This window comes from Lipophrys pholis, assembly GCF_963383615.2.
Source record: "Lipophrys pholis genome assembly, chromosome: 11".
Classification (NCBI taxonomy): domain Eukaryota; kingdom Metazoa; phylum Chordata; class Actinopteri; order Blenniiformes; family Blenniidae; genus Lipophrys; species Lipophrys pholis.
Genome location: NC_137631.1, coordinates 577,000 through 603,235, shown reverse-complemented (window position 1 = coordinate 603,235; position 26,236 = coordinate 577,000). Strand labels below are relative to the sequence as shown.

The window sequence follows — 26,236 nt, the reverse complement described above, 5'->3', positions numbered from 1 at the left end:
CCTCTAATACCTTCTCTTCCAATCGTCGCATTTCTAAAGTTCCAACTCCTTTTATTCCTTCAGCCTCAATAATCTCAGTGAGATCTCTTAATCCTGGAGGCGTTGCTGTAACATTCACCCACGACTGTAGATATTAACACAAAACCACATTCTGTCAGTATTTATTCACATTGTCTCCATAAACACACAGTTGAAGTATTTCCTCGCAGTAGAACCCGCTCTTTCTTTCTTCAGCGGAGTTGACGTGGTGCTACAACGACCTCTGCTGGTGAAATGGGATTATTTCACCTATAAAACGTCTCATTCTCACACTTTGGAAGGTTCAGTGCGTCGGCTTGCAGGGACTGAAGTTAACAACAGTTTCTAACTTCAGTGGATCGTGAGTTTCTCAGAATCAAGACGGTGGCGAACACTCTTTGCATCTCGAACTCGTACATTTTGTATTTAAAAAAAAAAGGAAGAAAAAAGATGGATCCAACATTGACTCCTCTTTTCAGAATAAAAGCTGATCATTATGAGTCGATATTGAACTCATCAGGCTGGAGAGTAACTCTGTATTCCTGCTAATGAAGTCTAATAATAAAACAGTCTGAAACCAGTAAAGTAAATCAGTCTAACAATAGATTTTCCTCAATTCTTCACCTGGTTGTTAGAACCAGAGGGACCGGATTCATTTTAACAACAAACAACAGCGGGAAAGTTTAACTCATTGAGGAAGAAGAAGGTTATTTCTAGTCAATCGATTTCAAATTCAATCTCAAGATGTGTGGGAAAAGTCCTTTTCTCAACCAATCCTGCAGAGAGGAGTCTATAATCTACACTTAGGTACTAGTAATCTACACTTAGGTACTAGTCATCTACACTTAGCCTCCAACCTGTTAAAATCCAGGTGGACCAGCAGTTCAAAAGTATTTTCAAAATGGAAACAATCCAAGGTCTGCACTTTGAGGCTACGATGAGGTTAAACTCTAAAGGTCGTCTAATGCTAAGCTAAAGGTCGTCTAATGCTAAGCTAAAGGTTGTCGAATGCTAAGCTAAAGTTAGCCTACAATGATGCCAGAAGAGGACTGAAGCCAAAATGTGCTGGACCTTCTTCCTCTGGCGGAGCCGAGGAGATATTGATGACAGGAATTCAGAATCGAACCATTAATGTGGACAGTATACGTTTCTCTCCACGATGGCGTAAACACTTAAAGATGGAGAACATCTGTCGCTTTGTTTTCGCCGTGTCTCAGTTTGCCATCTTGGCGTTCTCGTACTCCAACAGAAGCCTCTTCTTTTTGAGGGACGGTTTGTAGTCGGGGTCTGGATCCTCGTCATCGTCGCTGCCTGAAGAGTCGGAGTACAGTTCGTTCAGATCGAAGGAGGAATCCACACGGTCCTCCTCCGTCTCTCCGGGGGGTCGGCGCTCCTCGGCCTCCAGCCTGGTCAGACGGACGTAGGGCTGAAGGAGGCTGGACTGCAGCAGCGAAGCCTGACTCTGCAGCGACAGCCTGGGGGGGGGGTCGGTTAGAAGCAGACCTCTGGTGGGGGCTCCATGACCACGTCTGATGTCGTTGCTGCAGCAGAAGGACCGAGGCGGAGAAGCTTCAGACGTAGGAAGAACAGAGATGTTGAACTTATCGGTTAACTGAAACTTGGTGGGGTTTGAAGAAGAGTTCCTAAACTTTGATGAGAGTTCAGAGACCCTGCGTGGCGTTCGTGGTCGATCCTGAGATTCGGTGGGAGTCTTCATGTCTGAACGAGTTTTCAGTCGTACAGACGAGGCGTCTCTCTCTCTTGGCGTCCGGCGGGGCGGGAGACCTGAACCTGAAGGCCTCCGATTGTTAGAATATTGGACAAATTCACAAGGAGACGCTTGACTCGGTTTGAAGTTGAGGTTGGAGAAGATATCCAGCAGTCGAACGATTGGCGTCAGAGCAGAAGGTCGCAGATCGTCTCCGGGTTGAGGAGGACGTACAGGTTGAGCAGTGGACCCAGAGGTAACGGTATCTTGATCAGACGTCTTTGAGCCAGAGACGCTGCGGTCACGGGGTGAAGGTGGACAACTTGTGAACTTTGGAGCCTTTTTATTTGAGGGTCTCCTCCATGAAGCTTCTGACTGTTTGACGGTGGCACAAGTTTCTCTCGACTCTGGTGAACGTTCAGCAGAAGATGGTCGGGTCCGGAGCAGACGGCTGCTGGAGTCCAGCTCATCCTGAGACTCAGGAGGCGTCTTCAGGTTTAAACAACTTTCTGGCTGAACTGAAGCAGAGATATTGTTCCCTGAGGTCTGACCGGACGGAGGACTGGAACCTAACAGTTCTTGTTGCTGAGCATCGATTCCACAGTCCGGAGATGTTCGGTAGCTTTTGGAGGCTGCGGAGGAGCTGATGTCGACCAGATGAACCACTGGTGACGGTGCTGCAGGGAGCAGGTCGTCTCTGGAGGTAGAGGGCTGAGGAGAAGACTCTGTCAGAGCGGCCGACCTGGAGCTCCACGTTTGTCTGAACTTTGGTGAAAGTTTGGTGGAAGTGAGCGACTCCTGTGAATCAAGAAGTCTCTTGATGTCTAAACGGTCTTCAAACCCTGAGGACTGATGGGAGGGAGGAGAGCTGGGACCTGAAGTCCCCCCATGGTGTCTGCATACGTCACAGTCCGGAGATGTTTGACTGGATTTGGACGTGGAAGAGGAAGAGGAAGAGACCTGGTCCAGCAGTGCCGGTGATAGAGCGCCTCTGGAGGAAGAAGGCTCAGGATGAGGTTCTGTCTGCCCGGCTGATCCAGAGTTCAAACGATCCTCTGGGTTTTCTGGTTCTTCTGACTGAGACGTAGAGTTTAGAAGGTGACGTCCACCAGGTCCAGAGAAGTTCAAGTCGACTGGTGCAGGAGGACGTCTCGGGTCCTTAGGAAACTCCTCAGAAGAAGGTTTACTTGTTGAACGACTGATGGTTCTTCTGAACCTGCGTGAACGTCCTGAACCAGCGTGACTCGTTGGCGGATCGCTGATGGGAACGCCTTCATCCCGACACGACTGATCGTGAACAGACTTAGAGTCTTGGTTACCCGACGTTTGACCGGCGGGAGTCGAACTCGAGCCTGAAGGTGAAGGTTTGTAGTCCGGACACGTTGGACTGGGTTCAGAGGTTGAAGACGAGGCGCCGGCGACCAGTTGGACCAGCGAGGAAGGCAGATGGTCAGATCTGGAGCACCCAGCTTCACGGGCCTGACCCGCTGGCGGTCGGTGGGAGGGACGGGGGACGAGGTTGGACGGGGTGAGGTCCTGCGACGTGGACGAGGACGAGGACGAGGGGAAAAGGGGCGGAGACCAGGAGATGGTGGAGCAGTCGTCCGGACACTCCTGTAAGATGCTCCTCACCCAGCGCTGGTGTTTGGAGCAGAACTGACGGAGGTTCTCGGGTTTCTTCTTCCTCTTCAGGACCGGAGCGCCACCTTCGTCCGAGTGACCGGGCCCTCTAACGGCCCGCTCTCCCTCCAGGGAAACCTCCTCGTCTCCTTGCAAACGCTCCCTCAGAACCCTCGGGGTCGCTCTGGAGAGTCCAGAGATTCTGACGTCTTTCCCTCCGGGCAGCTGAGAGACTCCGTCTGGACGACAGGAAGTGACGTCTGGAGGAACAGAGAGGAACCCGGTGTTGATCGGTTGACGACCTGCGTCTGAACTAGAACTAGTTTCTAACTGAGATCATCAGACGACGATGTGGTTTCCTCCGCCTCCTGGTGTACTCCATCCTCTCCTGTCTCTCCATCCTCTCCTGTCTATCCTGTCTCTCCATCCTCTCCTGTCTCTCCATCCTCTCCTGTCTATCCTGTCTCTCCATCCTCTCCTGTCTCTCCATCCTCTCCTGTCTCTCCTGTCTCTCCATCCTCTCCTGTCTCTCCATCCTCTCCTGTCTCTCCATCCTCTCCTGTCTCTCCAGTCTCTCCTGTCTCTCCATCCTCTCCTGTCTCTCCAGTCTCTCCATCCTCTCCTGTCTCTCCAGTCTCTCCTGTCTCTCCATCCTCTCCATCCTCTCCTGTCTCTCCAGTCTCTCCATCCTCTCCTGTCTCTCCATCCTCTCCTGTCTCTCCATCCTCTCCTGTCTCTCCAGTCTCTCCTGTCTCTCCTGTCTCTCCTGTCTCTCCTGTCTCTCCATCCTCTCCATCCTCTCCATCCTCTCCATCCTCTCCTGTCTCTCCATCCTCTCCTGTCTCTCCATCCTCTCCTGTCTCTCCAGTCTCTCCTGTCTCTCCTGTCTCTCCTGTCTCTCCATCCTCTCCATCCTCTCCATCCTCTCCATCCTCTCCTGTCTCTCCATCCTCTCCTGTCTCTCCATCCTCTCCATCCTCTCCAGTCTCTCCATCCTCTCCTGTCTCTCCTGTCTCTCCTGTCTCTCCATCCTCTCCATCCTCTCCATCCTCTCCATCCTCTCCTGTCTCTCCATCCTCTCCTGTCTCTCCATCCTCTCCATTCGCTCCTGTCTCTCCATCCTCTCCTGTCTCTCCATCCTCTCCAGTCTCTCCATCCTCTCCTGTCTCTCCATCCTCTCCTGTCTCTCCATCCTCTCCTGTCTCATGAGGGTTTTTTACTTTAACTGTGAAAGTGTGTGGATGTACTGGTTCTGTATAACCAACAACTAATGGAAACTAATTCTACCATCAACAATTTAAACTTTAATCTCCCATTTCAAGAGTTCTGCAAAACGTTATTGGACTTTTAACAAATTTCCTAATTTTAAAGAAAAACACAAGCATTTATAACCCTTTTTCTTACTTTTATGAATTTCTTTACTCTATATCGCCACTAATTTATTATTTTTATGTATTTTCTCTCATTCAACAAGCCTGTCATTGTAACAATAGTTTCTTTTTATATAACATTTTCTTCATAATCATAATAATACTTGTGCTTTTTGTACGACTTTTATTATGTTTATATAATATTCATATAAAACGTCACTAAAATTTGAGACTTTTTTAAAAAATTTAGACTTGATATTATATTGAAATATTAGTTAGATACTGAAATTTGGCATCATTACAACACTTAACATTTAATAAAACAATATTGTTAATGGTTTGTGCACATCAGGATTAGTAATAGTAATAATAATAATAATGCATTTTAATTTTAGTGCACTTTATATTAGTAAAACTCAAAGTGCTAAAAACTATATGAGCGACAATATAAAACACTTAGTATATAGTAATAAATAATGATACTTACACTTACTTATAGATATTTGCTAAAGTTTGGGGAATGTTTTCTAGACTTTCTAATTAATAAATAACTGTCACTTAACATTTACCGTCATTTCTGGCCTGAGTGAGTCCTGAATATAAGCCGCACCACCACATTTAAAAAGAAAAAAAGGAAGTTCGAAGTTACGAGATGCACCTGAACACATCACCAATGCATCAGCATCAGTTTGACGTGTGTGTCGACTCGTCTCTCCGCAGAGCAGCAGCTTCTTCAGAGTCGCTGCGATGGCGCCGTGGTCGGAGGTTACGACGTCCAGAAGCAGCTTCTCCTCCTCGGTCACGGGACTCTGTTTCTTCAGGATCTACGTCACACAGTTTAAAGAGCATAAGATCAGACCCAGCCTTCTACCGGTACAGAAATACATGAAAGGAAAAGGAGAAAACACACTTTGCTCTCGGGGAAGCAGTAATATTCACTATATTGTTGAACTCAGGAACTTTTCTAAACACAGGTTGGACAGAGGTGAAGCTCCTGCTTCACCTTATCGATGTGGGTGTCTCCGGGTATGGCAGCCTCCAGCTCTCGCAGGTACTGCAGCAGCCTGTCCTCCACCTTCTGGGCGTAGCGCTCCCCGTACTGCTCCTCCATCTCCTTCTGAAACACACAGTCCCTGCATCAGCACACAGCTACACACTAACTACAGGGCAAAGTCATAGTACTAAAACACAGATTAATAGAAATCATAAAATAAGCTTTAAAAATGAGAAGCGGAACAGCAGGTTATACAAAAGCCCTTTCCAGAAACCTCAAAGGAACGAATGTTAGATTAGATTAGATTGTTTTCATCCAACAATGAGAACATTTACGTGTTTCAGCAGCAAAATAGGTCAAATAGAAGAAAAATATTCAATAAACCCAAAACAGAAGCAGATAAATCACCCTCCTACCAAACATTTTAACTATAAAGAATAAAATTATGACTGAAGTAAGACGGTAGAAGGAAGTAAGCGTGCAAAATAACTAAATACATGTCAAAATGTTTGACAGCAGAAGGTATGGAGGTAAAACAAAAGGCACTGGAGATAGTTACCAGTCTACTTATTTAACCAGGTAATTAATCTAATGTATTGCACACGATATCAGTTTGGTGGGAGATGCAAAGTTACAACCTTCGTCCCACCCTGAAGCTCTGTTTACACGCCAGCGCTGCCGGAGCAACTTCCTGAGGACACCGTCTCCATGGAAACGGAGGGCATCGCAACTCTTCTAAAATGCTCCTCCACTGCAGGATTCTTCATGGAGTTGTCTGCGTTCCCTCATCGTTAGTGTCTAAAGCGTTTGGTTCTCTGCTGCACGTTTGTGGTTTCATTACAAAGAAACAAACAACAGACGAAGTAGTTTTCTCTGGCCCCCTCCCAAACCTCATCAGTGACGAGATGTTTAGCCGCACGTCATCTTTTAACCGCTGGCTGTCAGGGTGGTGTCCCAGTAACTCGGTAGGCTTCATTAATAACTGGAAGTCCTTCTGGGGCAAGCCTGGTCTCATCAGGAGGGACGGCATCCATCCCACGTTGGATGGAGCGTACCTCTTATCTAGAAACATAGCTAAAAGCTTAGCTCCTCCATCCTGACGCACCAGAGTGGGGACCAGGCAACAGAGTCGCAGTCCTACACGCCTCTCTGAGTTTCCCTCTGGGCAGTCACCAACCATAGCTAACTTAGTTAAACATCCCATAGAGACTGTGTCTATCCCTCGGACCACCACAAGTATAAAACTATCTAAACCTAGGAAAATAACTTCTAATGACTACAAAAACTTCATCCGTATCAAGTGTGAAACTAGACAAAATCAAGACAAACAAATGAGATGTGGTTTCCTAAACATGAGATCTTTATCATCCAAAGCTCTTCTAGTCAATGATCTGATAACCGAACACAACATTGATCTCTTTGGATGAACAGAAACCTGCTACGTAAAGATGAGTATGTTAGTCTAAATGAAGCCTCCCCTCCAAGTCATATTAACACTCAAATAGCTCGTGAAAGTGGTCGAGGAGGGGGCGTGGCAGCCATCTATAACTCTCAGTTACTAATTAACATGAACCCAAAACCCAACTTTAGTTCTTTTGAGAGTCTGAGCATGACCATGCGACACCCGTCAAATAAAATAGTAAATTCTGTAGAATTTGTAATCATTTATCGTCCTCCTGGACCTTATTCAACTTTTCTAACTGAATTCTCTGAATTGTTGTCAGATGTAGCCCTGACTAAAGATAAGGTTATCATGGTAGGAGACTTCAATGTTCATGATGACCTAGAAAATGATAGTTTCAGTGCAGCTTTAAATCTACACTTGACTCTCTAGGTTTCTCTCAGGTAGTAGACGGGCCTACCCATAAACATCTACACACCTTAGACCTTATTCTAACTTATGGTTTGAATATAGAGCATCTGACCATCTCTCCTCACAATGATTTCCTGTCAGATCACTTCTTAATAACCTTTGACTTTGTTCTAAATAGTTATAAACCTCCGGCTAAAGCCGTGTTAACCAGGTCTCTCTCTGATAACATAGTAACTAAATTCAAGGAAAGAATTCCCTCTGCTATAGAATCAGTAGTGAATCTTCCTGACCCGTATACTGTTGCTAGCTCAGACATTGAATACCTAACAAACAGTCTGACAGATATGCTAAAAACAACGCTAGACGACATAGCTCCTCAAAAAATGAAAATGAAAAAACAGGAAAAGTCATCCCCATGGTTTAACTCATCAACCCGCCAGCTTAAACAACGCTCCCGTAGATTAGAAAGAACTTGGCGTTCAACAAAAACAGAGCTAGATTATATAGCCTGGAAGGATAGCTTCAAAACTTATAAGAAAGCTCTGAGTAGAAGTAGAACTAATTACTACTCATCCTTAATAGAGGAAAACAAAAACAAGCCTCGCTTTCTTTTCAGTACTGTAGCCAAACTGACCAAGAACCAAAATAGCGTTGAGCCCACCATTCCTATCAATATATGTAGTGAGGACTTCATGAAGTTCTTTCAAAATAAAATTACAACGCTTAGGGATAACATCCATCAAACCCTACCGTCCGTTAGCCCCATAACAGAGGAACTGGTTAAACCTAACAGTCATCTGGAATGCTTTCAGCAAATACAACTAGTCCAACTAAACTCCCATATTTCTTCTGCTAAACCAACTACTAGCCTGTTGGACCCAATTCCTACTAGAATTCTGAAAGAGGCACTGCCACTAATCAATAATTCTATACTGGTAATTATTAACCAGTCTCTAACAATAGGCTATGTGCCCCAATCCTTTAAACTAGCAGTTATTAAACCTCTCATTAAGAAGCCAAACTTAGACACAAGCCTTCTCTCAAACTACAGGCCCATCTCCAACCTTCCTTTCCTGTCAAAGGTTCTGGAGAAAGTAGTGGCTAAACAACTCCAGGATTATCTGCAGGAGAATAATCTGTTAGAGGACCTTCAGTCCGGCTTCAGAATGAACCACAGTACAGAGACTGCACTGCTAAAAGTTACTAATGACCTTCTAACGGCCTCAGATAGAGCTCTTCTATCGGTTTTAGTTCTTCTGGACCTTAGTGCCGCATTTGATACTGTCCATCATAATGTACTTTTAAGGAGATTAGAAGATGCCGTCGGCATTAAAAACTTAGCCTTAAACTGGTTTAAATCATATTTATCTGACCGCTTTCAATTTGTTCATGTAAATAACAAATCTTCAATACATGAAGGGGTCCTGTGTGGAGTACCACAAGGCTCCGTCCTCGGACCGATATTGTTTAATCTCTATATGTTACCACTCGGAAATATAATTAGGAAACACAGCATTAACTTTCATTGTTATGCAGATGATACTCAGCTCTATTTATCAATTAAAGCCAATCAGGCCGACCAACTTGTTAAACTAGAGTCCTGCCTCAGGGACGTTAAGTCCTGGATGTCTATCAACTTCTTAATGCTCAACACATCCAAGACTGAGGTTCTAATCCTAGGTCCTAAAAAGCTCAGGGATTACTTTTCAGACAGTCTGATTAGGTTAGATAATATTACCTTAACCTCTAACAGTGATATTAGGAACCTGGGTGTTATTTTTGATCAGGATCTGTCCTTTATTTCCCATGTTAAACATGTCTCCAGGACAGCCTTCTTCCATCTAAGGAATATTGCAAAAATTAGAAACTTCTTGTCCTTCAAAGATGCAGAAAAAATTATTCATGCCTTTGTGACTTCAAGATTAGATTATTGTAACTCCCTAATGTCAGGATGTCCAAACTCCTCTGTTAGGACCTTACAGCTAGTGCAGAACGCTGCTGCACGTTTACTAACCAGAACTGGAAGAAGAGAGCACATCTCCCCAGTCTTAGCATCCTTACACTGGCTTCACATCAAATCTAGAATAGAATTCAAGATCCTTCTGATCACATATAAAACTCTTCATCAGAAGGCTCCGTCCTATATCGAGAAACTTCTAGAAGTTTATCACCCTCCACGAGCCCTTCGCTCTGAGGATGCAGGACTGTTGGTAATCCCTAAAGTCCATAAAAGTAAAACAGGAGGCAGGAGTTTCAGCCATATGGCTCCTTTACTCTGGAATCAACTACCAGCCTCGGTCCGAAAGGCCGACACCATTAGTTTATTTAAGAGTAGACTAAAAACATTCCTATTTGATAAAGCTTATCCTTAGGAATAAAATAGGAATAAAATAGGACCACTAAGTTGAGCTGCTATAGGCCTAGACTGCTGAGGGGATTTCCTCTCTCCCGTTAAAGGGAGGAACTCTACATTTGGAGGTTCTGTTTCTTGTCTTTCTTTCTTTCTCTCTGTGTAACAACATTACTGTAGACACCAGACACTGCCGCCGTCTTTTTTATCCCTGACAGGAGGAGAGCAGGATCCAGGGGATCAGACCCAAGACTCACAGAGTGGAGTTACGACGGTCCTACTACCCGACCCCCCCCACAGCACCGGGACCCCACCGCAACGGCACGGCCCTTAAACTCCAGACTGAGATTGGCTCATCATCAGACCAACGCTCATCATAGACTTTTCTTAGTATTTGTACTTATCTGGCCTGTCTGCCTCTCTCTCTCTCCCTCTTCTTTTCCTCTCTCTCCCTGTCCTATCCCATGTACTTCTCCCCCCAACCGGTCAAGGCGGATGGCCGTCCTTCCAGAGTCTAGGGTCCGCCCCACGGTTTCTTCCTGAAGAGGGAGTTCTTGAACTTCTCTCCATGCGAGGGAGTTTTTCCTGGCCACTGTTGCTTGTTACACCTGCTTGCTTTGGAAGGGTTTAGTTGGGTCCTGTTGTACTCTATCATTGTAAGAGCGCTTTGAGATGTTTGTTGATGTGATTTAGCGCTTTACAAATAAAATTGAATTGAATTGAATTGAAAACAGCACCCACTAGTGGCCAAACATACCAACTACATCACTTTTAGCATTTCTGTGAAAACTTTGCTGAAAGTAAAACGCGTGCGTCAAGCAGTTTCCTAGATATCAATCTTTTCAGGCTGTTTTGCACAACTTGTTTATTTTTCAACAGTTTCCACGGTAACAAGCGCCTCGTGCAGCAAACTGTGACGTGTTATAATAATATTTAAGACTTAATGAAGATTCTAAAGAAAATGTTACAATAATAAATCCATTATATTCTCTTCAGAAACAGGCCTTCTCTCACCATGTTGGTATAAATGTCACTATTCAAAGTGTCTCTAATAAAGTCATCAGTGTGTGAGCGTACCAACCTGAATATATTCCTGTAGTCGGTCCTTGTCCAGCGCCAGCGCCTGAGCCAGACCTTTAAAGTCCATGTGGTTCTTCCTCATGAGGAACATCTCCCGTCGGCTCTGAAGTCAGGTGACACAGTACCGTTTCACTGGACGGTCGGATGAAGAGCAGCAGCCTTGTTATTACGTTTTACTTCACAAACAAAGTGAAAACCGACAGGAGGGCTCGATGTTGAAGTGAAAACGGCGCTGGAGCCTTACGCAGTGGTTCTGGTACTGGGGTAGTTTGTTGGGGAAGAACTGGTTGATTTTCGACACGACGTCGACCGTTCCTCGACCGTCTCGGAGCATCGCCATGACGACCTGGTGAGACACAGGAGGAGGCGGGGATTCAGATGCTAAAGGTTCACACGAGCGAAAGCGGGCAGTCCTGCTGTCTGTACCAGAGTCTTGAGGCCGAACAGGATCTTCATGTGTTTGATGGCCGCCACCAGTCCGGGCAGCAGCTGGTAGGTCGCCTCCAGGAAGCCCAGCGCCCCCTCGAAGAGCGCCACGTCCCGGCTCCTCACCACGGAGAAGACGTGTGCAGAGGCTACACGCAGCGTCCACGACTCCTCCAGGCTCAGAGACTGCAGGTCCACATCCGGCCAGCAGGAGGCGCCAACAACTGAGAGGAAACAGGAAGAAATTCTTCATTCTGTCCTGGAAAACAGGGTGCATCTGAATAGTCCCTCCTATCTCCTACTAGTCCCTCCTGTCTCCTAACAGTCCCTCCTATCTCCTAACAGTCCCTCCTATCTCCTAACAGTCCCTCCTATCTCCTACTAGTCCCTCCTATCTCCTAACAGTCCCTCCTATCTCCTAATAGTCCCTCCTATCTCCTAACAGTCCCTCCTGTCTCCTAACAGTCCCTCCTATCTCCTACTAGTCCCTCCTGTCTCCTACTAGTCCCTCCTGTCTCCTAACAGTCCCTCCTATCTCCTACTAGTCCCTCCTGTCTCCTAACAGTCCCTCCTATCTCCTAACAGTCCCTCCTGTCTCCTAATAGTTCCTCCTATCTCCTAACAGTCCCTCCTATCTCCTAACAGTCCTTCCTATCTCCTAATAGTCCCTCCTATCTCCTAACAGTCCCTCCTGTCTCCTAACAGTCCCTTCTATCTCCTAACAGTCCCTCCTGTCTCCTAACAGTCCCTCCTATCTCCTAATAGTCCCTCCTATCTCCTTTCCTATCCACTTCTCCTTAACACTGATCCATTGATCCCAAGACACAAATAAAGTTTTCAATTTGCTTTTGAAAATGTGCTTGATCCTGACATGATTCCACCAAAACTGCTTTATTATTATTATCAAGTTTAAACATCGTTCGTTTATTCATATTAGGGTTGTTTTTCTTTTCATATAATGAGATAAAACAGTAGTTAAAGTGAGCCCTCACCGCGCAGGATGTCCATCATGTTGTGTCTCCAAACGTGCTCGATGATCCAGAGGAACGAAGGGAAGCTCCGGTCGCTGCCAGCCGCCTCTCCGGCGTCCATCAGCGGCTCAGCGCAGCTCTGCTCTGCGGGCTCTGAGGAGGCACAGGGCGGCGTCCATCAGCCCGCAGCACCGCTTCAGACTGGCCCCCTGGAGCCTGGAGCCGCTCACCAACCGGCCGGGGCATGTACCGGCATGTCAGGGCGGGTGACAGCTGATCATCCGGGACCTTCAACATTTCCAATCCGGTTCCTGTAGATTTTCAAAGTAAAGATTTATTTGTCACCAAGTTTGTGTAAATTTGAAATGACTGAACTAAACGTGGTAAAATAATGAACGGGCTGTTTACAGCTGTTAGAAGAAATTTAAAATCCCCGACATGTGGAACGCGCCTGTGCGTGATGACGTCATCGACGTGGACGTCGTTAAACGCAGCCGCGCTCGTCTCTCCTGCTGACCTCTGTTAAAATCTAAATATGAGCTCTTTCTCAGGTCGCACGGGAGCGCTACTGTCTCAGTAAGGTAACGCAGCCACCTTTATCATATTAGATGCACAATTAGTTTTCCAAACGCGATTTTAAAGCTTCACGTTTAACTACGCGAACATGCTAACGAGGTACGGTCCGTCCGGATTATCCCTCCTAACTCCTTAACTAGCGACTCTAACTACACCCCGTGGATGACGTCACGGGGTTAAAGAGAGGTGTCAGAGGGCTTCCTAAAGTAGTTAGTGAAAGGTGATCAAGTTAGTGACGTCTGCCATGGTGGGAAAGAACCACAAGTTTCTGGAAATGTACTACAAAAAGTTCCTCTGGGTTCTAGATGATTTCAAGTGGTTCTAGGTAGATTATTACTTTGGTAACTTACATGATCTGCTCCTTTTTCAGTCATCCTGAGTTTCCCTGAACGCTCCGATGAGCGGGTTCCTTTAAATGTTGTCGCCGCAAGGAATTGTGGGGGAACATGAGCTGGTCTCCTTTGGTAAAGGAACCATCAGAGGTTCCTAGGCTATAGGAGGTTCTAAAGGAAGCATCAGTGGTTCCTAGGCTAAAGAAGGTTCTAAAGGAAGTATCAGTGGTTCCTCGGCTAAAGAAGGTTCTAAAGGAACCATCAGAGGTTCCTAGGCTAAAGAAGGTTCTAAAGGAAGTATCAGTGGTTCCTCGGCTAAAGAAGGTTCTAAAGGAACCATCAGTGGTTCCTCGGCTAAAGAAGGTTCTAAAGGAAGCATCAGTGGTTCCTCGGCTAAAGAAGGTTCTAAAGGAAACATCAGTGGTTCCTAGGCTATAGGAGGTTCTAAAGGAAGCATCAGTGGTTCCTAGGCTAAAGAAGGTTCTAAAGGAACCATCAGAGGTTCCTATGCTATAGGAGGTTCTAAAGGAAGCATCAGTGGTTCCTAGGCTAAAGAAGGTTCTAAAGGAAGCATCAGTGGTTCCTCGGCTAAAGAAGGTTCTAAAGGAAGTATCAGTGGTTCCTCGGCTAAAGAAGGTTCTAAAGGAACCATCAGAGGTTCCTAGGCTAAAGAAGGTTCTAAAGGAAGCATCAGTGGTTCCTAGGCTATAGGAGGTTCTAAAGGAAGCATCAGTGGTTCCTCGGCTAAAGAAGGTTCTAAAGGAAGCATCAGTGGTTCCTCGGCTAAAGAAGGTTCTAAAGGAAACATCAGTGGTTCCTAGGCTATAGGAGGTTCTAAAGGAAACATCAGTGGTTCCTAGGCTAAAGGAGGTTCTAAAGCAGGGGTGTCAAACTCAGATCCTCGTGGGCCGCAGCCCTGCACGTTCTCCATGTCTCCCAGCTTCAACACAGCTGATTGCAATGAGCAGCTCGTTCTCTGGCTTTGTGCTGAATGTGGTGATGAACCATCAGGACATTCAGGGGAGGGAGACATTGAAAACGTGCAGGGCTGCGGCCCTCGAGGATCTGAGTTTGACACCCCTGTTCTAAAGGAAGCTTCAGTGGTTCCTAGGCTAAAGGAGGTTCTAAAGGAAACAACGAGCCTCCTTTCCTCAGCTTATAGAGAACCAGACGGTCCTCATCATCATGGCCGCCACACTAAACACTTCCGGGTGACAGAGAAGGAGACAGGAGGGACAATTTGGACGTCCCCCCTGCCTCATTAGTAGAGGTTCAATAGAAGCACTTGTCACAACTCACCTAGACAGCCTGGGCGGGCGGAGCTCGACACAACTGCAACTTATTAGGGACAGTATTGTGGTACCGAAGAGCATTCCGGTTCTATTAGTTTGTAGCTTCCAGACCACAGACACGTTTCCATCGTTAAACCTCCGGTAGCTATATAACGGTATAGAACACCGGCGATATTCCTTTAAAATGGTCAAGGCATTGGACACGTGTTCAAAATAGTCTTGTAACTCTGTGGGGAATAAAAGTGAACAGACAAAACGATAAGTGAAGATTTTAACCTGTTTCCTCGAGCCGGTTTACACCCCGGGAGTCGCCATCTTTGTTTTGGTTCGGAAACCGCGGTGCATTGTGGGAAATCCGGTTGAGTTTGTGCCTCTGCGTGGGATTTTGTACAGTTAAGATGATTTTATTAAAATTATTGACATGAATTGGTGTTTTTTAAGGTTTAAATTCAGATTATAGAACTTTTGGGCCTTTTTTGTGAACGAAATGATGAGCTGGACTGGATTTACTTCGATATGTATTAATAATCCTCTTTGGATTAATTTCATACAGATTGAACAGGATTTGAAATACTTTTATATAAAATAATTGGTTTTAGATTGATTTTCTAAAAATATCAACTTGTGTTGCAGATTTCATTCTAGATATAAATAACTTTTATACAAAGGCAGACTAGTTTTCAGATGTATTTGTTAGAAAATGATTTAACTGGATAAAAGTGTGTTTGTGTGATTTTGTCCACCGGCTTTAGGAAACACTGAAATGACCAATATTGCTTTGTCCCTGGATGTGTTGCCTGTCTGCAGGTGCACCATGAGCTCCGCCTCCTCCTCCTCCGTGCTGCGGCTCTCCTGTTCTGGGTTCAGACTCTGTACGTCCTCGACGTCTCGCTCTGCCTGCGTCCTCCCCGTCCTCCTTCACACCTCCTCCTGCCGTCGTCTCCCACACCCCCCCCCCTGCAGACTCTCCTCCTCTGGGAACGTCAAGGTGCGCTCCTACCTGCAGTACGTGAAGAGGAAGCTCCTCCCCCCTTCTTGTCCTCCCTACAGCCACGTCTGCCAGGTCGGGGACCCGGTGCTGCGCTCGCACGCCGCCGCCGTCGACCCCGCCGCCATCCCGGGTCCAGAGATCCAGCGGGTGGTCGGCACGCTGGTGAAGGTGATGCGGAGGCTGGAGTGCGTGGGCCTGAGCGCGCCGCAGATCGGGGTGCCGCTCCGGATCCTGGTCCTGGAGTATCCGGAGAAGATGCTGCAGGAGAGCTCGCCGGCGGCGCAGCAGGTCCGCGGCCTCTCCGCCCAGCCGCTCCGCGTCTTCATCAACCCCCAGCTGAGGGTGCTGGACGGCCGCACCGCCCTGTTCCAGGAGGCCTGCGAGAGCATCGCCGGCTTCTCCGCCGCCGTGCCGCGCTTCCTGTCTGTGGAGGTTTCCGGTACGCAGCCCACACACACACACACACACACACACACACACACTCAGCGTCTCCATGGCAACAGACGCTCCATGAGGCACCGCTCTCATCCGCTTTGTTTGGGACGTTTCTATGCAGTATTTTGAGATTTATTCAGAAACGTTTAGTCGTTAACGTCCCAACATCTCTAGGATTGGTCCTCCATGATAAATCATCCCTGAAGATTTGATGGAATTCAGGCGAGACGTTTTAGCGAAACGTTAAGATACAAACCAAAACGTAACCGTCCTGCCCAACGTTCGCTGGCGAAGGTGAAAATGAGCGAATGGAACTCAAACAACCCAAATGTGTGACAGAATCCTCAAAATTTAATGTCACGCATCAAATATGCAATGAATAATAATCCAGATGAGCCACAAAACAACAAGTGGCTCACAGCAGTACAAAACTTTTAAAAATGCAATATGAAAGAGATTTTAAATGGTGGGACACGGGTCAGAATCAATCCATCAAAACAAGAACAGAAAGATGAGAACAAGACGAATCGACCCCGAAGCTTCTCGTCAAAATTAATCCCACCGTCCAGTTTTATTCCTCAGATTAAACAGATTAAACAGTCTTGAAGGCAGGAGACCGACAGAAGCTCCATGTTGTGGCGGTTCCTGCAGGTCTGGACCAGAACGGCGAGGTGGTGTCGTGGCGGGCGAGCGGCTGGCCGGCTCGGATCCTCCAGCACGAGATGGATCACCTGGACGGCGTCCTCTACGTGGACCGCATGGACGCCAAGACCTTCATCAACGTGCACTGGCAGGAGCACAACGAGTGACGGGCAGCCGCAGCGTGGTGGGGCGGGGGGCGGGGCTTAGCACACCTGTTTCACTCTACAGGTACTGCAGGGAGACCCGAGGACCTCGAGCAGGCGACGGAACCACGGCGCCCCCTGCTGGATTAACTTTGTTCTTGTTATTCAAGAAAATGGCAGGAATTTAACGAAACTAAAGGATTTTTGGAAGAAAAGTCATCTTGTGGTGCTAAAAGCTTCACCTGCAGCCTCGTGTTGAATGTTTCAGTAGTTTGGTCTTTAAATGTTCTTTATCATGACGAAGGAAGCAGACGATGTTTAACGCTTAAAGACGTCATGAAATAAAAAATACATTTCATACATTTGAGCAAATTGTTCATTTAGTTCTTGTTTATTAAAAATTGTCATTTGTATACATGTCAAGAATTTGGGGGGCGTGGCCTAACCCGGCAGCCAATAGAAATGCTTGATTAAATGACATGTTTGTAAAGTCATTATCAGAATAAATCACAAAGGACTCTTATTTTGTTATGAGGGACGTTGCATAAACTTTGCTCATAAAATTGTGAAGCTCAGAGTTGGAGTGTCAATATGCAAGCTTCCCAATAGCAAGTGGGAAGTTCCCAATAGCAAGTGGGAAGTTCCCAATTCCCATCGCTGTAATTAAAGACGGAGCACAGAACGACCCTTTAGTTTGGTGTAACAGATGAAATCAGACTTCACAATAAGTTGCAGCATCATTTTCACAGATTATTTTTTTTTACATTGATAACAGTAACCATGGCAACCTTCAGAACAACAGAAACCCCGCGGCCTGGACACAAAGGCTGGTTTCGTTCCGCAGGTCAGTGAAGGTAACCTTAAGAAGAAAAAAAACAAAAAGACGTGTGTAAATTTAAGGCACTGATATTTTACTGAGCGTTCCCCCAGAGCGCGACGCTACGGCGGCCTGGAGGAGTCACCGCCATCAAACGGCACTCTACTCGTTTTGGATTTTGTTGTGGATTCAGGGAGTGAGCCTCCGCCCTCACACTGTCCTGTGCATGGAGGTGACCCCGGCGGGCCGCGGCACGACGGCGATGCAGTGGCGGAGGGCCGCGGCGCAGCCAGCCTCACACAGATGTGGACTGGTCGAGGGTTCGGCCACAGACGCAGGTGATGGGGTTCCGGTACCAGCAGTCCCGACAGTACTCGTTCCCACAGTACCTGCAGAGGACGAGCGGCCGCCTGGGGCACGCCTGCCCGCACACGCACGCGCCCAGCTTCTGGGCGGCGTGCAGCGACAGGCACTCGCCGCCGTCCCGGCAGGAGTCCGAGTGGAAGACGCGGCAGAGGCGGCAAAGCAGCCGGGGGTCCGGCTGACTCACGTCGCAGCAGCCGTGGAAGCTGATTGGCTGGACGGTTGGGCTCACGGCGTCGGGCTGGGTGTGCAGAGTCATGGACGGCATCACCAAGTCGCCCTGCGGCGACCCGGGTCGCTCCACACGGTGACCGGCCGCCTTGCAGACGTCGAGCGTGGCGCAGTGGGTGTCGTGTGTGGCGTCGCAGTCAGAGCAGTGCTGGAGGCGGAGGTGTGGCGCGAGGAGGCAGCTGCAGCAGCGCTCGCTGTCCTGCACATCTGACCTGGACTCCCCGCAGGCTCGCCGGTCCGACCCGCCGCCCGGCGAGGCCGCCACCGCCTCGCCGTTGGACGTGGCGTCGGCGCAGGGACCCTCCGAGGCGGGAGTGTGAGGACTGTGGTGCTCACCGACGGCCGGCGGTTGCGAGATCGTCTGATCGTCTCCGTACAGATCAACGTCTCCGTCCACCGTGTCCATCAGCGGCGGAACCACGTCCAGCGACTTGGTGGTGTTGTCCAGGGCAACCTGTGAGGGGGCGGGGCCAAACCAACAAGACCTTAATGCTTTCTACTGTGTTTTTACTAAATGCTGATAGAGAGAGAGAACATAGAGAAAAGAGCGAGAGAGAGAGACAGAACAGAGAGAGAGAGAGAGAGAGACAGAACAGAGCGAGAGAGAGAGACAGAACAGAGAGAGAGAGAGAGAGAGACAGAACAGAGAGAGAGAAAGAGACAGAACAGAGCGAGAGAGAGAGACAGAACAGAGCGAGAGAGAGAGACAGAACAGAGCGAGAGAGACAGAGAGACTTCCATGATTATATGAAGGAAACATGTGAGATCGGTCTGTTGGTCACCAATGAGGTTACTCGAGGACTCCCCTCTCCTACCTGCAGGACGTTTCCTCGCCGTCTCTCCTTCACCAGGCTCAGCTCCCACTCCAGCTCGCCACCGCGCTTCCCCAGAGCCACCAGCAGGAGGCGGCACTCGCAGCGAGCCAGGAAGAAGGCGCAGGCCAGGCGCAGGAGGTCCGGGGAGGAGGGGCCATCTCTGGGCGACGTGAGGCTGAGCTGCTCGGGCCGGGCCGAGGCGGCGCGGTACCCCAGCAGGCCGAACAGGCTGCGGACCTGCTGGGGCAGCAGCACGGGGCAGATGTCGTGGATGAACACACTCGAGTACGTCTGGGGAGGAAAGATGGCGCGACACACACGTCAGATTGTCTTTCAGAGTCGGTTGCATCCAAATCCCAGAGCGGCCCAACATGAAAACTACAAGTTCGTTTTCAGAACATTGACGCGGAAACGACAAACTTTTCTGAAACGAAAAAGCAAAAATGAGCCTTTTCGCTTGAAAAGTTGTGTAAACGAGTCCCCGAGGGACGTCCGGCAAAGCTCAACACGCCTCACAGCGCGTGGAGGCGGGACGCCATTTCACTGGCTGCAGAACCAGGACACACCCACAAATGTGATCAAATATTAGACAGCATGAAAAAAAAAAAAAAGGTTCTGAAAGGTTGATGGCCTTGGGTTAAAAAGAAGTGAAGAAAATCCAGAAATCAAAAGTATTTACAGCATTAAACCATTTCCAGTGAGTTACAGTGGAGGGGGCGGGGCGTAAGGAGGAGTAATTTGACACCGCTCTCACCTTGATGACCTTGTACTCCTTCCTCCAGGGGCACACGTACAGGTTTAGCGCCGCGTGCTCCAGCACCGTGAAAGCTTTAGCCAGCCCCCACAGCCTCGCCCGCGGCCGCGCCGACGCCTCCTCCAGGACCTCCTCCATCACCAGCAGGGGGTCCAGCCCCAGGCAGTGCTTCTCCTGGGCGGGTCCGTCCCTCAGCGTGGACGTCACCTGCTCCAGCAGCTCCTCGTCGCTGTTGGGCAGGCTGGAGCCCCGCTGGGAGATCTGCAGGTCCAGGCCCAGGCCGTAGGCGCTCACCAGGTCTTTGGCTCGCTGCGCCTTGTTGCTCATCTCTGTGGGTGAAAACCCCAATGAGCTGCTGCTGTGCGTCTTAATAAAGCCACACACGTTTACAACACAACGTTTCAGGTGAAAACACATTTTTAGTTTCTGAAAAACCTGATTTCACTTCATTACATGGAGGTTTGACACTGTTGAACGACACCAACGTGGAAAAGCAACGGGTCGCTTCCCTCGTCTGCTTTTTATTCTAGGAAGTGTCTCCGAAGAGTCAGAGGTGAGAAGAAGAACTGGAACGACTGGAAAGGGGTTTTGTTCTCCATTTAACTCAACACCCATTTCCTGTTGCAGTCCTACAGGTTTTCTATTTTCACTGGAAAACATGTAAACTGACTTTTCCTATGAAATGGTTTCAAACTAACCCGTGACCACCCCAGGCTGAGATCCAATGATACACATTTGTTTTCCTGAGGGTCTTTAACGTTTCATGTTGATGTGAAAATAGAAGAAACGTGACTTTCATGTGTTTTTTTTTTTTCAAACGCTCAAACTGAAAGCGAAATTTCTTTGTGAAAACAAGTTGTTTCCAAAACACTGGAGTTTGTAAAGAGATATTAATTACATGAGTTATATTGAACAAAAAGAAGTCATTACTTAAACGTGTTTTATTAATAGGTGATCTTTTGTTTGACAACGAAAAGCGTCAATTTTACTCTTTTGCTTCACTTACTTTGACGAACAGGTCCTGAAGAGTCACTCAGACGGATTTCAATAGTTTGAAGACGTTTTTTTCAATTCGGCAAATAAACAATCAACCAACAGAAAGTCGACTTTTATTTTAAAAAAGACTCCAAACTGAAAACCTCGACGCGTCGAGTTCAACCTGCGGTGGAAATACCCAGGAAGTGACGCCAAACTGCGGAAGAAAAGTTCAGGTTTTCACTCTAAGAGGAGTTTCACTTAACCTTTAACACACCCCGAATTAAAGCCGAGCTTTTCTCAAGTTAGAAAAGCGCGACGTGGTTTGTTTGATCCTCTTCAATACTTGATTAAAACACAGTAAAAGCGAAAATTGGCAGATTTTTCAAAGGAGTTTGGTTAGCTTTCCTCGCGGCTAAGCTAATTCGCGACCAACTACCGGTGTGACGGCGGGATTTCAACGGGAAATAGGAGGCACGTGAGGAGCTCACCTGCACCTGCCGCTGCCTCACCTGTTCACAGGAGCGACGGGACAAACACGAGCCGCGCCGAGCCGCTAGAGAGCCACACACAAAGTAAACATTGTCACGTGGCGCGGGGTTTCCCAGCTCCGCGCCGGGTGCGCTCGGTGTTTTCCACCAGGACGGTCCGCATGGGTGGGGCTAAACACCGAGAATGAGTGCGTTTCAATCAAGATATTACATTTTAACAATCAAATCGACCGACACATTGGAGAAAAAATCAGACGGGGCGTAAAAATCTAAACTTGTCGCGCAGAACAAGAGAAACAGTGATTAATTTGCCTCGAGGGGAGATTCACCCACTAGGTGGCAGCAGATACCTGCTCAGCGCCTCACCTGTGGACACACGCGCCCCCCTCCGTGCACCCCGCGGGCGTGGCCTCGGTGGCACCGGGAGAAGTCCACTTTAAAACCTCCCGCTCCGGTATAGATGCTTCGCACAAGTCCGCACCTCCGTGTCACCCTCCTCCGTCCTTCCTCCTCCTCCTCCAGCCTCCAGTTCTTCCTCCTCCTCCTCCTCCTCCTCCTCCTCCTCCTCCAGCCTCCAGTTCTTCCTCCTCCTCCTCCAGCCTCCAGTTCTTCCTCCTCCAGCTCGTGCGCACAGCATGTCGAACTTGGACCGGGTCGTGTTGGTTCTGGGGGGCGCGGGGGTCGTGGGCTCCGGGATCGTTAAAGTCCTGTTGGATAAAGGTAAGCGTGCTCCAAATGCTTCTCTTCCGCTCTTGATAGTTTTAATAAACACTAATAAACTGTTTGGATCACAATTCCTTCAGTCGTGCCTTCATCCACACACTTTTGGCACGGTCAGCCGCGCGCGGCTGTCAGGGTCGTGGATTTTACGCTCAAGAAATTCCATCAGTATAAATCTCGTTTTAGTCGTTTTATGGAATATTTCAGGTTTAAATCCTCAGTTTACAAGAAGCTTCTAGTAGTTAAATGTCTAATTAATACAACGGACGTTCAGGGTGCGTTTAGGTGCATAAAGAGAATTTGTTCGAATTTCAGGAACAAAGCGAATCAGACAGAAATCAACAAACTAGATGAATAAATGAGAGAGGCTGGAAAAAGAAAACCCTCTTGGTGGCCTTGTTCAGGTCCAGTTTGCCATTTGGGACCCCAGAGTTCCTCTTTTGAACACACTGTGTATTTTGCTCAGTGTAAAGTCGAGGATAGTTGATGACAGGACAGCATTTAAAGTATTACTGTAAAATAGAAAGATGTTGTCATTATTAGAGGTCAAAGAGTTTTTTGGTGCAAAACAATCATTAAAACAACAAAGTGAACGAGTTTTTCCATGAAAATATTAAATAAATGTGTTCAAATGCATCAAAATATCCAAATCCTCCTTTTAAATTTGTGCCCAAACAGTCGCAGACATTTTTACAGTTTGTCTCTTTGATTCTATTTTCAGAAACGCAACAACTCCCTTCTTCTTTATGGTTGTTATTGTTTCTGTTATTGTTGTGGTCACTGTCACTGTCACTGTCACCGTCACTGTCATGGTCACTGTCACTGTCACTGTCGTGGTCACTGTCACTGTCACTGTCACCGTCGCCGTCACCATCGCCGTCACCGTCGCCGTCGCTGTCACTGTCACTGTCACTGTCGTGGTCACTGTCACTGTCACTGTCACCGTCATGGTCGCCGTCGCGGTCATTATTGTTGTTGCTGTGTTCGTTGCCGTTAGTGTGTTGAGTAAGTTTGCAGGTTGTTCTCGTTGTGATGATGTCACTGTGAGAGGTTGTGTGTCCAGGGTGTCGTTGTGTGATGAGATTGTGACCGTCTGATGATCCGTGTGTGTGTGTGTGTGTGTGTGTGTGTGTGTGTGTGTGTAGGTTTCAGAGTGGCGGTGATCTCCAGGGACGACGGCCGGCTGGAGAAGCTCCGATCGTTTGTGTCGCCGAACACGAAGGACCAGCTGACCACCGTGGTGGGAAACGTTGGTGAGTCCAACAGTCGCTTTGTACTATGAGGTACAATTCACCCAGTGTGTGTGTGTGTGTGTGTGTGTGTGTGTGTGTGTGTGTGTGTGTGTGTGTGTGTGTGTGTGTCAGGGTCGGAGGAGGGGGCGGAGCTTGCCAAGCAGACGCTGCTGAAGGAGGTGGGGAAAGTGACTGACGTGGTTTCATCTCTGGGCTTCAGCTGGTGGCAGGGCGGAGCCCCGCACACCCAGACCCTCAAAGACCTGCACTGGGTACACACACACACACACACACACACACACACACACACACACACACACACACACACACACACACACACACACACACACACACACACACACACACACACACACACACACACACACACACACACACAGGAGCTGATTTCTTCCATCACTGGTCTCCAGGTCATCGACACGTTACTTTTCAGCACCTTTGTTTCGTGGAAAACCTTCTTCCCTTTAGTGAGAGACGACCCGGAGCGAACCTACACCTTCATCACAGGTCAGACCTCCACCCTGTCACCACCACAGACCTCCCCCCTGACACCACCTGGTCTTCTCCGAGGACTCCTTTGAGTGTGTCGGTGGGTGTTTCTGCTGTTTGGCTGCAGGGGGCGCTGGAGAGAAGCTGCTGATGCCCGGGACGGGTTTCCTGACTGTGGGAGCCGCCAGCGCTCTGGCTTTCTGCCAAGTCCTGAGAGACGAATACCCCGAGCTGCCCTGTAAACTCAACCAGGTGAGACCGCGAGGCCACGCCCAGGAAGTCCATCTGAACTCCTCTAACGTCCAGATTATAGAGCATCTTCTTCCTCTAACATCAGATTATAGAGCACCTTCCTCTTCTAACATCCAGATTATAGAGCATCTTCCTCCTCTAACATCAGGCTATAGAGCATCTTCCTCCTCTAACATCAGATTATAGAGCATCTTCCGCCTCTAACATCAGATTATGGAGCATCTTCCTCCTCTAACATCCAGATCATAGAGCATCTCCCTCCTCTAACATCCAGATTATAGAGCATCTTCCTCCTCTAACATCAGGCTATAGAGTGTCAGACCCAGACCCTCAGCTGGCCCTCTGATTGGTTAAAAGGTGTCGGCTCTTCCCTCTGGGCAGGTGAGGATCGACGCGGGCGTGGCCCCCCCGGACCGCCTGGCTCCGGGCTACCTGAACCACCTGGACCTGGGCCGGGCCGTGGCGGCGCTGGTGGAGCGGCGGAACCAATCGCACAGAGTGGTGAACGTCTCCTCCTCCTCCGACCTGGAGGCTGTCATTCAGGAGCAAACACCTTAGACCTGCACACGGCTCCTCATCCATCCATCATCCATCATCCATCATCCACATCCATCATCCATCCATCATCCATCATCCATCATCCATCATCCATCATCCATCCATCATCCATCATCCATCATCCATCCATCATCCATCATCCATCCATCATCCATCCATCATCCATCATCCATCCATCATCCATCATCCATCATCCATCATCCACCCATCATCCATCATCCATCATCCATCATCCATCATTCATCCATCATCCATCATCCATCATCCATCCATCATCCATCATCCATCCATCATCCATCATCCATCCATCATCCATCATCATTCTGTGTAGTATATTTCCTTCCCTGCTTTCAGAACGTTTTATTTCTTCTGCGTGCTCGGCCATGTGATTTGTCTGTAAAAAGAATAAATAATGAACAATATCCATAACACACAGCGTCTTCTTTCTGGAGAACACAGAACCCAGTATGTTAGAATACCTTTCTTTCTGGAGAACACAGAACCCAGTATGTTAGAATACCTTTCTTTCTGGAGAACACAGAACCCAGTATGTTAGAATACCTTTCTTTCTGGAGAACACAGAACCCAGTATGTTAGAATACCTTTCTTTCTGGAGAACACAGAACCCAGTATGTTAGAATACCTTTCTTTCTGGAGAACACAGAACCCAGTATGTTAGAATACCTCATTAATCCCAGAGGGAGATTCTTCAAACAATCGAAGCACACAGTCCATCCACTGGAGCAGTTTGAGGTTCAGCGTCTTGCCCAAGGACACTTCAGCATGTGAAGAGGAGCAAAGTAGAACCTAGTTTGTAAAGCAGACCCACACTCTACTTTCCAGAGCCAGTAAAGGAAACTGCTGGGATCAGTCCTGAGCCGTCCAGAATCCCCCAGAAACCCAAATCTGAAACCAGTTTGAGAACATCGAGTAGAAAAGTGCTGAAATTAGAACAATTAGTTAGTTTAAAAACAGCCAACAAAATTAAAACACAGAGACCATTCAAATCCAAACCAGATCTGAAACCAGATCCAAACCAGATCTGAAACCAGATCCAAACCAGATCCAAACCAGATCTGAAACTAGATCTGAAACCAGATCTGAAACCAGATCCAAACCAGATCCGAAACCAGATCCAAACCAGATCTGAAACCAGATCCGAAACCAGATCCAAACCAGATCTGAAACCAGATCTGAAACCAGATCCAAACCAGATCCGAAACCAGATCCAAACCAGATCTGAAACCAGATCTGAAACCAGATCCGAAACCAGATCCAAACCAGATCTGAAACCACATCTGAAACCACATCCAAACCAGATCCGAAACCAGATCCAAACCAGATCTGAAACCAGATCCGAAACCAGATCCAAACCAGATCTGAAACCAGATCCAAACCAGATCTGAAACTAGATCTGAAACCAGATCTGAAACCAGATCCAAACCAGATCCGAAACCAGATCCAAACCAGATCTGAAACCAGATCCAAACCAGATCCGAAACCAGATCCAAACCAGATCTGAAACCAGATCCGAAACCAGATCCAAACCAGATCTGAAACCAGATCCAAACCAGATCCGAAACCAGATCCAAACCAGATCCGAAACCAGATCCAAACCAGATCTGAAACCAGATCTGAAACCAGATCCGAAACCAGATCCGAAACCAGATCCAAACCAGATCTGAAACCACATCTGAAACCACATCCAAACCAGATCCGAAACCAGATCCAAACCAGATCTGAAACCAGATCCAAACCAG

The 26,236-nt window shown here is 47.8% G+C and overlaps 4 protein-coding genes across 8 annotated transcripts; 2 read left to right on the top strand and 2 right to left on the bottom strand.

Moving 5' to 3' along the window:
• Positions 1-150: 150 nt before the first annotated feature.
• On the bottom strand, positions 151-12,574 carry LOC308117112 (uncharacterized protein). The gene is made up of 7 exons (XM_080475788.1): positions 12,372-12,574; positions 11,380-11,603; positions 11,198-11,299; positions 10,955-11,056; positions 5,720-5,833; positions 5,375-5,540; positions 151-3,606 (listed from the first exon to the last, which is right to left on the bottom strand). Exons 1-7 carry the CDS (start codon positions 12,469-12,471, stop codon positions 1,232-1,234), a joined length of 3,183 nt encoding a protein of 1,060 aa, XP_080331914.1. The 5' UTR covers positions 12,472-12,574; the 3' UTR covers positions 151-1,231.
• Positions 12,575-12,702: 128 nt separating this feature from the next.
• Positions 12,703-17,283, top strand: pdf (peptide deformylase, mitochondrial). The gene is made up of 3 exons (XM_080475793.1): positions 12,703-12,931; positions 15,358-15,980; positions 16,628-17,283. Exons 2-3 carry the CDS (start codon positions 15,365-15,367, stop codon positions 16,783-16,785), a joined length of 774 nt encoding a protein of 257 aa, XP_080331919.1. The 5' UTR covers positions 12,703-12,931; positions 15,358-15,364; the 3' UTR covers positions 16,786-17,283.
• Positions 16,308-21,721, bottom strand: spata2l (spermatogenesis associated 2-like). Of its 4 annotated transcripts, XM_080475789.1 has the most exons (5): positions 21,574-21,697; positions 21,229-21,378; positions 19,742-20,070; positions 18,988-19,278; positions 16,308-18,626 (listed from the first exon to the last, which is right to left on the bottom strand). In XM_080475789.1, the coding sequence occupies exons 3-5, from the start codon at positions 20,066-20,068 to the stop codon at positions 17,874-17,876; spliced, it is 1,371 nt and encodes a 456-aa protein (XP_080331915.1). In that variant the 5' UTR covers positions 20,069-20,070; positions 21,229-21,378; positions 21,574-21,697; the 3' UTR covers positions 16,308-17,873. The 4 variants fall into 4 exon arrangements, with proteins under 4 accessions (XP_080331915.1, XP_080331918.1, XP_080331916.1 ...); XM_080475792.1 differs by lacking the exon at positions 21,229-21,378 and having other exon boundaries at positions 21,574-21,721; XM_080475790.1 differs by lacking the exon at positions 21,574-21,697 and having other exon boundaries at positions 21,208-21,322.
• On the top strand, positions 21,665-24,903 carry LOC308117115 (uncharacterized protein). Of its 2 annotated transcripts, XM_080475794.1 has the most exons (7): positions 21,665-21,735; positions 21,786-21,927; positions 23,073-23,180; positions 23,292-23,431; positions 23,588-23,684; positions 23,794-23,918; positions 24,300-24,903. In XM_080475794.1, exons 2-7 carry the CDS (start codon positions 21,843-21,845, stop codon positions 24,474-24,476), a joined length of 732 nt encoding a protein of 243 aa, XP_080331920.1. In that variant the 5' UTR covers positions 21,665-21,735; positions 21,786-21,842; the 3' UTR covers positions 24,477-24,903. The 2 variants fall into 2 exon arrangements, with proteins under 2 accessions (XP_080331920.1, XP_080331921.1); XM_080475795.1 differs by having other exon boundaries at positions 21,667-21,927.
• The last annotated feature ends 1,333 nt before the right edge of the window (positions 24,904-26,236 follow it).